Source organism: Dromaius novaehollandiae, chromosome 1 (assembly GCF_036370855.1).
Source record: "Dromaius novaehollandiae isolate bDroNov1 chromosome 1, bDroNov1.hap1, whole genome shotgun sequence".
Classification (NCBI taxonomy): domain Eukaryota; kingdom Metazoa; phylum Chordata; class Aves; order Casuariiformes; family Dromaiidae; genus Dromaius; species Dromaius novaehollandiae.
The window spans coordinates 89,196,461-89,208,875 of record NC_088098.1 but is presented as its reverse complement, the minus strand read 5'-3'; the positions used below and the strand labels follow the sequence as shown (position 1 = coordinate 89,208,875).

The 12,415-nt window shown below is 41.3% G+C and overlaps 1 protein-coding gene across 2 annotated transcripts in view; it reads left to right on the top strand.

Annotated features, from left to right (window-relative positions):
• ATP6V1A (ATPase H+ transporting V1 subunit A) overlaps window positions 1–12,347 on the top strand; it is a 30,987-nt gene extending 18,640 nt beyond the window's left edge. For both annotated transcript variants that reach the window (XM_026103453.2, XM_026103454.2), the window contains exons 7-15: window positions 238–400; window positions 1,470–1,578; window positions 2,352–2,474; window positions 2,564–2,678; window positions 4,117–4,180; window positions 4,915–5,118; window positions 7,038–7,132; window positions 8,324–8,495; window positions 10,068–12,347. In XM_026103453.2, the coding sequence (XP_025959238.1) occupies window positions 238–400; window positions 1,470–1,578; window positions 2,352–2,474; window positions 2,564–2,678; window positions 4,117–4,180; window positions 4,915–5,118; window positions 7,038–7,132; window positions 8,324–8,495; window positions 10,068–10,160 (1,138 nt within the window). In that variant the 3' untranslated portion in view covers window positions 10,161–12,347. The remainder of the gene's footprint in view (window positions 1–237; window positions 401–1,469; window positions 1,579–2,351; window positions 2,475–2,563; window positions 2,679–4,116; window positions 4,181–4,914; window positions 5,119–7,037; window positions 7,133–8,323; window positions 8,496–10,067) is intronic.
• The last annotated feature ends 68 nt before the right edge of the window (window positions 12,348–12,415 follow it).

Here is a 12,415-nt window from a genome sequence, read left to right as displayed (position 1 = left end):
AAGTCTAGCCATTGTCCCGACATAACACATATACTTAAAGGGCGGTAGAAGGAAAGATTAGTTTGTTCCCTGAGTCTTTGGGTTTAGTGAAATACCTCTGTGCTTCTCACTCAGAATACCGAATGTGACTGTTGTCATTCTGCTTTTATTTAGGCAGTTTTGTTAGAAAACATACTCTAATAAGCATTTTTCTGTTTTGGAGCTCCTTGTAAATCAGAGTCCCTTTTCTTTACTCAGGTGTGTACAAGGGGGTACAACAGCTATTCCTGGGGCATTTGGCTGTGGGAAGACTGTGATCTCGCAGTCTCTCTCAAAGTACTCCAACAGTGATGTCATCATTTATGTAGGCTGTGGAGAACGAGGAAATGAAATGTCTGAAGTACTGAGAGATTTCCCTGAGGTTAGTATGGAGAGTTCCTAGAGAATAAACCCTGAGAGAATTGCTTTTGTAGTGCTATTGCATCTGGATAAATATCTTATTTGTGTAGTGACTTGAAACGATCTTCTTGGCTCCTCTGCTGTAAGTTTTGGCTGTAGTAGCAGAAATCACTTTTGGCTCATTCAAGAATGACTTCAGTAGTCCCTCAAGAAACATCTGGACTAGTGTTTGGGTGTACCTTCTTGTTTTAAAACAAAGCCAAAATGAATGCCTATGTAATTTAGCAGAATTATTTACCTTTTATTGATAATGTTGTTTTAACTTTTTTACCTTAACCAAGTATAGCAAATGCATCATCTGTATTTATAGGGTGCAGAGTAATGATACAGTCCACTACAGGATATCAGTTTGACGTTTTAGGCTTTAAAATACCTTCTGAAGGAAATAGTAAGTGCCTGATTTTATCCGTAATTAGATGTTATTGGATTAGTCTGGCAAAAATCTTCTATAAAACTAGGGAAAGTGCATAGTCTGGACTGTTAGGTTGAAATTCCACTGTTAGAAATAAGAGGTAAAAGATTTAGGTGTGTTTGACTGCAAGATAAGAATGTCAAGCTGGGGTGGCCATGAAAAATGTAAATCCAAGGTTATTCTTAAATATAATTCTACACCAATATCAGCATGTGTATTCTATTGCTCAGGTGCTTGTGAGACTTCCTCTGGGTTATGTATGTCAGTTCATGTCCGGCTGCCAAAGATGAACTCAGATTGTTATACGGGAGAAACAGCTCTGTGTTCCCCAATGAACTTATGAGAGGAAGCTAAGATTTTTGGCTCTTACAGCCTAGTAAATTTGTCACTACCCATTTCTTTATGGTGAGAGGTGGGATTAATAGGGACTGACAGTTGCAGAAGATGAGATGAGGCTGTGGTATGACGTGCACAGCTTGGGAGACAAAACAGCATAAAAACCTAAAATCTTGAATTTAATCACTGTACTTGTTAGACTAGCTATGAGGAGATTACCTTGGAATAAGGAGAGCAATATAGTAAAAATTTGACACAGTTGCCTGTTTTTCTTGTGTTTTAGCTAACAATGGAGGTCGATGGCAAGGTAGAAAGCATCATGAAGAGAACAGCTCTGGTAGCAAATACCTCCAACATGCCTGTGGCTGCCAGAGAGGCCTCTATCTATACTGGTAAGATTTACAGGAAGCTCATAAAGGCTGTGTGTAGAGCATGCCAACATGCTGTAGTATTTTCAGATCCTGAGGTAGTGGGTGTAAGGAAACCTGCTTAGTTTTGAAGAATCAGTCCTAGACTTTGCCTGTGTGAAGTCCTAGTGTTGTAATTGAATTTGGCTTGCTTGTATATAACCATGATTTCCAGCTGTAAAGTTAATTCCTGTTTATAAGGTGAATTTATTACACCATATCTCACGTACTTTTGCCCTCATTTTGATTATGTAAACTTTTGTTCTTTGTGAATGTTTTTTTGCTGACAAATACAGCTACTTAACAGACAGGAGCAATATTCCCTGAGCTGGCAGGCTAGCCTTCTTTCCTTTGTAGCCTCTTAGAGGTTTTTAAATACTTTTGATAAAAAGTTGTCAGATAATTTATGGCTTCTTCTCATGGTTGTATTTAGGTAGTTCGAAAGGGAAGGAGACATTTTTACTATAAGCAGAGGGTCCTGTGCAAAGAGTAGCAGAAGTGACATTGCCCTGTCTCCTCAAAGAAATATACAGGAATGAAAGATGAGCTAGGGTGGTTGATATGCAGAAATGGGGGGAGAGAGAGAGTAAATCAAGACATCATGAAAATGATCTTGTGGGCAAGACAGAATAGCTTTCAGTCTCTGCTATCAGAACTTAATTAACTTACAGAGGCTTACTTGCCTCTGAGTGACAACACATGAGTCTGGAATTCCCATCTGAATTGTATCCTGCAATATGCTGTTGTCTTTGTTCTAGGAATCACGCTCTCTGAGTATTTCCGGGACATGGGCTACCATGTCAGTATGATGGCAGACTCTACTTCCCGATGGGCTGAGGCCCTCAGAGAAATCTCAGGGCGACTGGCTGAAATGCCAGCTGGTGAGTAGTTTTCTTCTGAATCTAGTCTTGTGAATCTGTCCTTTAAATTCCGAGTCTTTGACTCGGTTTCTGTGTGTTGGTGCTTGCAGACAGCGGTTATCCAGCCTACCTCGGTGCCCGTCTGGCCTCTTTCTATGAGCGAGCTGGCAGAGTGAAGTGTCTGGGAAATCCTGAAAGGGAAGGCAGTGTCAGCATTGTTGGAGCGTGAGTGTTGCATTTCTTTGCTTTGCATGGACTGCCATTCATCCTGTGTGGTTTTGTTTTTCAAAGTACCTATTTCTTGGATTATGAGAAGGTCTTGTTACTCTGTGCAGCTGCAGAACTGAGAATCTGTGAATGAGTGGGTAGATGCTTAGTGTCCCTTCACCCTCAACTACTGCAAAATTGTGGATATGGGCAGAAAGAATGAATGTGGACAGGTAGTTCTGTGAGGTGTGGAATCACAGCCGCTTGCAGCGATGGGAGCAAGTGGCTCAGGGAAAACCATCATTAGCACTGTCACTGAAAAGTATGTCAAACCATGCTCAGCAGGAAGGAAGGGGCAGGCAGCAGAGCAGCAGTGCGCATGTGTGTGTTTGGGGGCATAATGAATTGTGTTTCCCTTGTTTAAGTAGAGTAGAATTACAGGGACCAGCATATCTCAAGCTGCGATGGGCTGTGAAAAGCACCATTGTCCACAGACATATAATCTATGGTGCGCTGAATTTTTAGCTAAATACAAGATGAGAACTGCAAATTTGAAAAGCATTCCTGTGTAGTGTTGACCATGGTTACAGTCCTGAATCCCTCCTCACTGATTACTAAATTTTACTGAAAGAATGATCAAAAGGAAGGAAAAAAATTGCAGAGTATTTAAAAATGAGGCAGACCCACTTGAAACTTTGTTAGGGGCAGAGAATGGAAAACGGACCACCATCACCGTCTCTTGTGAGATAGTGATATAGGTGGCTTGCAGCAGTGCAAACTGCAAGCTACCACTTTCCTCTAGGCTGCATTGATTTGTGTAACATATTGCGGGCAAAGTAGCTTTTTCCCCTCTAGGTTTTTAAAAGAGTGTCTAGTATCTGCAAGAATGCCTAGAATCTATTCTGATGAATTCTGCTGTCCACCATTTAAGCATACAAGTGCACCTGCTTTTGAGGTTGAAAGATTTTTTTCTCTCTTTGGGCAGGTGTGTATTGGGATGTCAAGCCCAAATGAACTTAAAGTGGTTATTATATAGATAAATATCTGATATTTATCTCAGATAACAATTTCGAACTGGGATGTTGTTCACCGTAAAATAAACACTGTGCTGTGTTTCAAGCTGTCCTATCAGCCTGCTTGCTGAATCTGTTCTGATTGAGGTATGGTTTGATAATCCAAGCCTGAGTTACTGCCTGGAGCTAAAGTGACTGGAATTGTATATTGGTAACTGACTGGCAGTATCAAGATAACTATATTGCATGGCATGTTTGATGTACACCTGTGTGGATAGGTATCAAACCTTCTGTAGTGGAAGGTTGTAATCTATCACTGGTTTGGAATGGTGTTGGCTGTTCTGGTTTCCCTGATCACTGAGCCATGTAGTCATGTTTTGGGTGGTTCATCTTAAATCTGAGAGAGCAATTCTTATGACTTTTCCTTCTCTCTTCCTGCTTAGTGTCTCTCCCCCAGGTGGTGACTTCTCTGATCCTGTCACATCTGCTACTTTGGGCATTGTTCAGGTACGTTCCATTATGTTGAAGCTGATCTGTCTACTTTGTTAGACTCAAAATGATTGTGCTCCACTACGTTAGTGCTAGTGGCTGTGGTGTGAGAGCTTTGATTTGACACAGGCAGTTTTGCAAGGTGCTTTTTAAAATGTTTTAACAGCATAAAAAGTGACCTTGTGAGATGGTCTCTGAACTGATTGAGATTCTTTTAGAAGCAGTAACAACTCCTTCTGTGCTGACTGTTCAGGAATATTTGTGTGTCTCTTGATTCCTACCCTCTGAACTGCGCTTTCAATATGGCTAGAATAGAAAGCAAACCGCTGTGAACAGGTCCATTGAAACCATGAGCAAATCCTCTGAGTGGATGACTGGGAGAAGGGAATTTTGCAATGGATTGCCTATCCCTGTTTTGGGAAAAGGGATTCTATTTAATAGGCCCTCACTTAATTAGATTCCAGTATTGATATTATATCTGGCAGTGCTGACTCCTCCATCATGAAGAGTCTCAAGCTGGATAAACCATATTTAGCTTAAAAGACATATCAGGAAAGCCCCTGGTATAGTTAAGTTAGCATAGGGAAGGGCTTTTTTTTCCCCCCTCTCGGACTTTTGTCTGAAGGCTTACGATAGCCTTTGCCCTGTTGTGCTTGCTCAGATGTGCCATGTTGAATTTTGTACTGTTGTCAACTGATTATTTTGTTTCACTTCTGAGAGGAACACTGTTTGATCTCTCTGGTTTCTGACAGGTTTTCTGGGGCCTGGATAAGAAGCTGGCACAACGCAAGCACTTCCCCTCTGTCAACTGGCTGATCAGTTACAGCAAATACACGCGTGCCCTGGATGAGTACTATGACAAGCATTTTACAGAATTTGTCCCTCTCAGGACAAAGGCCAAAGAGATCTTACAGGAAGAGGAGGACCTTGCAGAGATTGTGCAGCTTGTGGGGAAGGTGAGCATCCAGCTTTGAGGAAATGTAGCCTCAGTGAGCTATCCTCCATTTCCTTACTGCTAGCATGAACTTTTTACCATGTCCTATACCAGACCTGATGGATACTGCAATGTGGCAGGAAGGCAAAAGGACCTTGGGAGATAATTAGACTCACCTGCCTGTAGCTGTGCTTTATTTAAACTTACTTGCATGTTATTTGACTCCCAGTGACAAATACATTTATAGGTCTGATAAACCTTGCCTTTATGCTGGTGTTCTCATGTGTGCTAGATGGCAGGGCTTCTGGTGCTGGAGTTAAGAAAATTTACTCACTTCAGTGTCCAAATCTTGCTGAAACACCATTCGTTACAATCTACAGTAATAATCCATTGGAAGTAACCCTTGTAGTAGAAATGATGCAGGCTGATCTTTGTTTTTGAAGTAGTCTGAAGAATTGTGATTTATCAGAAACCATGTTACCAGCAGCAGAAACAGGTATGTGTTGGCATTTACAAGCTGGCTTGTAGAAACAGAAGTTAAGTCTGCTTTTTCTAAAAACATGATTACGCAGTTTCTCTGTGGAGACCTGTGACCTGACATATGGCTCCATTTTACAGGCATTCTTTAATTTCCTTCATTCCCTTCACTGTTTTGGACAGAAAGCTAAACTCGGGCAGGAAAATTTCCCTTGAGAGCTATCAAAAGGGACCCAGTAAAAACTGTCTTTGTTTCAGCTTAACACAGTAAATATGGTAACTGACAGGTGCCTAACACATATTTGACAGTAATTTAACCCTGTGATGTTCAGCTGAACTATGTTGGCCTTTATGGTGATGTTAATGTGTGGTAACATGTATTAATTACAGTAGTTTGGAGAAAATTGGATCCTGATCCTCTTCCTATTCACTGGTGTTCTAGCCAAACCAAGATGGCTTGCAGAAGATGTCACCTAGCAGGACTGTCTTCTCTTTGTGTCTTGGAAGAAAAGGAAATGTGATCTTCTGCAGTTTAGAACTTGTTTTTTCTGTAAATAAAAGACCAGTCTGTAGAGCAGAGTAGAATCAGTTCCTTGGGGGCGGAAATGATATTGATAGGGCAGTGCTTATAGCTGTAAGCGTTATTCTCACTGTAGAAGAACTAGAATTGGTGATCTTGTTCTCAGAGATCTTATCTTTTAAGAGTTCCTTTTGATCTGGGGTTGGCTACTAACAACAAACCTTTAGAAAGGGGGAATTGTGGAAAAACAGTGGTTTTTTTCTTCTTAGCTCTGAATTCTGTCATAGTCTCCTGACAAAAGACAGTCCAAAATTCCTGTCTAGTAAGCAAGCTGGGACACTTAAAAAGCAATTTGCCTCTTTTATCAAAAGGAAAATGTAGGTGGGTAAGAGTGACCTGTGGTGGCAATAATAGCAGTGGCAGTATTGCAGCTGTTCTGTGCAATATAACATACTTTGTCGTCAACTCCTTTACTTCTATTAAATGCCAGACAGGGAAAACTCATTGCTAAGTCCGGAGGCTAGTATCAAATCCATAATATAATTAATTAATATAAAATGCTGAAATCTAGGTTTTCATTCATGGACATAAGGATTTGAGGAAGGGAAAAATGAATTCTGTATATAAGGAGATAATATTTTCATGTACCTCATCGCAGAGCTGTGTGCATCTTCAGTGGCTCTTTTACACCTTGAAGTAAACTTGCTTTCCTTTTTTTAAATCAGATAGACTTAAAGTAGACTTATTGACTGCTTGGCCCCTCTTAATCTTGCCATTGAATGAACTGGCAGCTCTGTAGCAGGGAAATGCCCCAAAGATGGGATTCTGCTGGAAGCCATCTTAAGAGAGCAGGGGAAGAACAGTTACTGATAAAGATAATGGTTCTTGGCCAGGACACAGCATGGCCTTGGGTACTGAAGTAACAATGTACTTTACTTTTCTAGGCTTCCCTGGCAGAAACAGATAAAATTACCCTAGAAGTTGCCAAGCTGATAAAAGATGACTTCTTGCAACAGAATGGTTATACACCTTATGACAGGTGAGATCAAGACACTGTGCCCTCTGGTTCCTGTGTATTCTGCATTTAGGCAGTTATCTTGGAAACTGGTCAGTGCACAAATAAATTTTACTTGCCATAAACAAACCGAAGAACTGTGTGTAGGTAGGACATTGAACAGAGTATTCAAGCTGTCTTATCGGCAAGGCATGCTTTTCCTAATGCAGTCACTCCTTGATTTTCTCAGGCCCTCATCCGTTGGTATGAGTACTGCTCAGTTGGCCAGCGTTTCTGCAATAGCATGTCAAATAATAAATGAAATTCCTTAAGAGGAGGAGAGGAGGACTACTTAGTTCCAGTTTTCTCAAACAACACCCAAGGTCATCCCATTTATTCTAGCAATGCACGGGGGACTGCAAGAATCTGCTTTCAGTTGCTGTTATGTGATTCTTGAGCAATTTTGATCCATCAACAAGTTGCTGGATCCTTTTCCACCTAGTGCCATGTTCATTATCTCTGCTTTGCTTCTTTCCATGCCATCTTTGTGTTTTAACAGCCTGCCAAGGGGCCTTTTGAGCTTCATCCTGCTCCCCAGCCCAGGCAGATCATGAGATTTTGAAGTATTTCATTTCTGATGTCATAGACCTACATCGTTCTGCAGTGGTGTCTACCTTTTGATTGGGTTACTGGGGCAGTTATGCTTATATAAAACAGGGATGCACAGACAGTAGCGTAATGTAGTGTATAAATAATAATGAGGTACCTTCCATGGCAGCCATCTATCTATCCATTAAGAAAGGAACTTCTTCTGTGTGGAGCCTCTGGAGTGGTCTTGTCATAGAAATGCTCCCTTTCCTGTGAGCAAGGAAACTTGCAGACCTGTCAGGTTCTCCCAGGCTGCTTGGAGGAAGCATTGACAGAGATTAAAATGTGAAACATACAGTGATGGTTCCTGCTCTCTTTCCTGTTTTGTCCAGTGTTTGGGTACTGTTTCAGAAACCTTACTTCAGGATGGTTATTCAGGTGCATAGTATGATGCACCTATTTAAAAACTTGGGACCTATGACATGCTGTCAAGGGAAATAGACTGCCTCGATGAAAAATGCCTGGAGTAAAGTAGGTTAGCATTCTTTCTTTCAGGTGAGAATCCAGATAGAGTTGTGAAGGCAGGCACAAAAGCTAGTCCTGATAACTGTTGCAAAACACCTGACAGCGCCTGTTCTGTTCCATCAGATTCTGCCCTTTCTATAAAACAGTGGGAATGCTTTCCAATATGATTGCATTTTACGACATGGCACGCCGTGCTGTAGAAACCACAGCCCAGAGTGACAATAAGATCACGTGGTCCATCATTCGAGAGAACATGAGTGAAATCCTCTACAGGCTCACGTCCATGAAATTCAAGGTATGTTTTTCAGGAGAAGCAGCCAGCATCTGCTTGGTGCCAGCAGGTTGACAGTACTAGAAAAAGGAGCTGGGTGGCACTGCTTTTTGGGAGCTTCCAGTGCCTCTAAAAGGCTGTTACTCAAAGGTGGTCATCAGTCTCCTTAGGTGAAGGTCTGTGGACAGAGACTTTTAGCAATAATATGGATACATTTAAGAACTGGTTTTAGTTAGTGAGCACAGGAATGGTTAGGACACTTGTGAGGAGGTTCCCTGAAATCTAATCATGTGATATTGGCTGCAGAGCCATGGCAACCCCACCTTCAGTAGTCTCCTTTGTTACATTTATTCATGGTAATAGTACAAGCTCTTTTCTTGTTTAAGTTTTGGGCTTTGTGATGTGGTGTTTGTAAAATTATAGTATGTTCTGAGGAGATTATATTAGCACGTAAAAGCAGCTTAAAATTTAAAGCCAGGAATGTGCTAGAATGTGAATTACAGAAGTGTTAATCTAGCAATCTTAAATAGAAGTTAGGGAAAGAAGTGATAGTTTCCTGCAGTAACATGTGATGTCCCCTGTGGTTGGCTTTGGACATAAGGCAGGTTAACTAGGAAGAGAGGAAGGGAGAAGCAATTTCATCATGGGCTAAAGAGTGAACAAGCTGCTCAGAGCAGCTGTGCTGGGTAGCTTCAGCAGCCATCTTTTTAGAGTGCAGCTTTCCTGTTCCTGTTCTTAAAACTTATCCAGAGCATGTCAGTCCAGCGGTTACAGGTAGGACAGTAACCTGTGCTGCTGTCTGATGTTAAAGTAGCTAAAAGATGTTCTCTGTAAAGTATGAGGCTAGTTTTATTGGCTTGTTTGTTGTAATTGGTCCAATATTGCAAATCTTTCAAGTACAAGTACCATGAGATAAAATTACTTTTTCAACTGACAAAGTTCTGGCATGCCAGTGTATCCCATTCCTGCAGTCTGCTGGCTTGTTTCTGCTTGTTAAGCAGATCCCTGGTATATGTTCTCAAAGCATCAAGAGCATGACAAGCTATACATACACTTGGACACATGAGCTTCTTTGAGAGCTGGTTATGTAGAGAGAGAGGTGAAGTAAAATGTTTTTAACAAACCCTGGCCACCAGAAGACATCCCATATAGAGCAGGGTAGTGGACAGCATGACTGAAAACAGGATCCAGAGGATGAATACATGTTAAGTGGAGAAGCCCCCCTAATACAGTAATACTTATGAAAGTTAAGTTTTATTTCCTGGATAATAGTCTGAAAGGCATAAGAATTTAAATGGTCTGCATCCTGTGGTGTGTATATTTTGGAGGGGCAGTGAGGAAGTAGTGTAATCCAGGCACTTAAGTCCTCTCTGCTTCCCCAATAGCTGTGAGAGGAATGGTGAAGACATTGATCAGATTTCACAGCTTGACCACTATTGTTTCTCGCAGGGAAGGTAGAGATGGAGTTATACCTGCTTTGCAGTTAGCAGGTGTAAATCCTGAGGTCAAGAAGTTACGGCACTAGCAAAGCAGGATTGTCTTAAGTAACTGAGGCTTTTCAAGATTGATCTGTTCATTTGCTATGTTGTCTTTCAGGACCCTGTCAAAGATGGTGAAGCAAAAATCAAGGCAGACTATGCTCAGCTGTTTGAGGATATGCAGAATGCATTTCGCAGTCTGGAAGACTAGACTCAGCCTCTGTGACCACTCCAGTTTGTCCTCTCAATTCCTCATCTCAACTCCTTAGCTTCCCTACCTTGCAAGAATGATGCAACAGTACTTGAGTTGATAATAGTCCTATGTTTCCCTGTTCATACTCCTTGTGTCTTTACAAAACATTCCTCTAAGTTTGTGTTTGGCCTTGCTTTGTGTGTCTGAAATGGTGAGTGAAGTGTGAATGAGCCTGGCTGAGTGAGGAAATGCTGTTGTACGCTTCTAGGGTGGGAAACACTTCACCTTGCCCTCTCCCAGTTCTCTTGGTAACTGGGCTCTTACCTTGAAAAGCAACCAATTGAGTTGTACTGGCAGAGGAGGTATAGACCTTAATGCTGTCATGTGGTACATTCTAAGCTGGCAGTGGTAAGGGCATTTAGGTCTAACACTTTGCTAAGTGACTATCATGACTTAAACTCCCTGTTCTTAAACAGAATTTTTGACCATATTTTGATGTGTTGATATAAGCAAAAGTAACATAAATTCTTCACTACGCTGTCCCTTCCACAACCTTCAGCGGAGGTTGTTGGTATTGAAATGTGGTAGTTCTGGATTATCAACAAGAAGGGACTCACTAGAAGATGAACATGTACAAGCAGCCAGTATGCTTTTGTACACTGGAGAAATAGAATTTTATTTTCCTACTTAATAGTCAGATAGGACTGTTGGACTCTGCATCAGCTAAAATGAAAGCCATAGGTGCTCAGCTTTCAGCAGATTTCTTCCTTCTTTGCCTCCAATTCACCCCATAAAATTTCACAACACTCAGCTGCTTTAGCATGTGAAGCTTGTTACTGCTGCTTTATACTACAGGACATAACAAGCTGTGGTGATTCCACTTACGTGGACCAGGAATACAGTCCTTTCGAAATGGTGCTCTGTATGCCAATACACTTGCCTTCCAGTGCAATGTCCAGGTCATTCTTAGAAAAAGGAAGCATGTGCTTATCTCTCCTCCTCTACCACACTCATTTGGCTTTGTCTGGCTGTGGCACAAAACATCCTCAGTTCTCACGTAAAAGGAATGTATGATGCTAAACTTCTGGGGGAAGGGAGGAGGAGAAGGCTAAGAAGTACAAAGTGTATTTACTTCTCACTTATTGATTGTGATGCAAGGGGAACTTCTGCACTACGCTCTGGAAGCACTATCAGGCAGCAGAAACTGCTGTTTGTTGGGCTTGTTTATCGGCAAAACTAGCATGAGATGAGGAGTAAGCACAGAGCAGCCTTTCTGTCAAACTTCAAGAGCCAGCACTCATCACTGCTGCATAATGAGAGAGATTAAAGGTGCTGGCATCCTGTCCAGTCTTTGACTCTCACTTGTGTTTCAAATGGCATTTAATGTTTCTTTGTCATGCAACACACTCTCTTCAAGTTGGTTCCAGCTGACATCTACTAAATTGTTATGGTCATGAAACAATAACTGTTGTAGATGATATCGTTGTAGTGGCATGGTTACACAAGTGTTAATTCTGCATTGAAGTATTTCCACTGAGCTGCCAGCTTTGAACAGGAACGTTGCAACAGGCTCTCTGTGCTATGGACCAAATGCTACCGCTTCCACTATATCAACTCACTGTCAGGGAGAGCCCAGCCGAAATGTAAACAGACTTAATATTTTTGGTTCTCCCAAACGAGATGACTACTCCAGCTACTATTCTGGTAACGAATGGTTAAGTTTACAGTTCACCAAACTTTCAGTGTATGCTGCTTACTTTAACAATGCTCATGTGTGAATGAGTAGTCACCATTCAAGTCCTTGCTGGATTCCTCATTGTTCATACCCTTCACCACTGCACTATGTAGCATTTCATGCTAGAAAACAGATGTTCTTATTTCTTTAAATAGAGGATGTTATAAACTTTACAACAGATGTCTAAGATAATGCAGTTCTAATTTATTGTGCTGTACCTGGCCCTGAAGTGTGACCAGTTCAAACAGTTTCATATATATTTTTGTTTCTTTTTGTTTTGTGTCTCAGTTTTCGGTGTTGAGATTCTGATGTTCACTGTGTACTGCAAGTCTTCCCTCCACTGCTGTGGGAAGAATGAAAAGATGGGCAGAACCCAGCCACCTATTCTACCTTGTATATTTCATAATGTATGTTGCTGGAAGTTGTGTAAAAAAAACTGAGTTAGTGAAAATAAAAATGGATTTAAAGTAGGCCTTAGCTATCCTATTTTCCTATATCAAACCGAAGCCTTTCTGCAATGGTGTAGACAGCATACAAT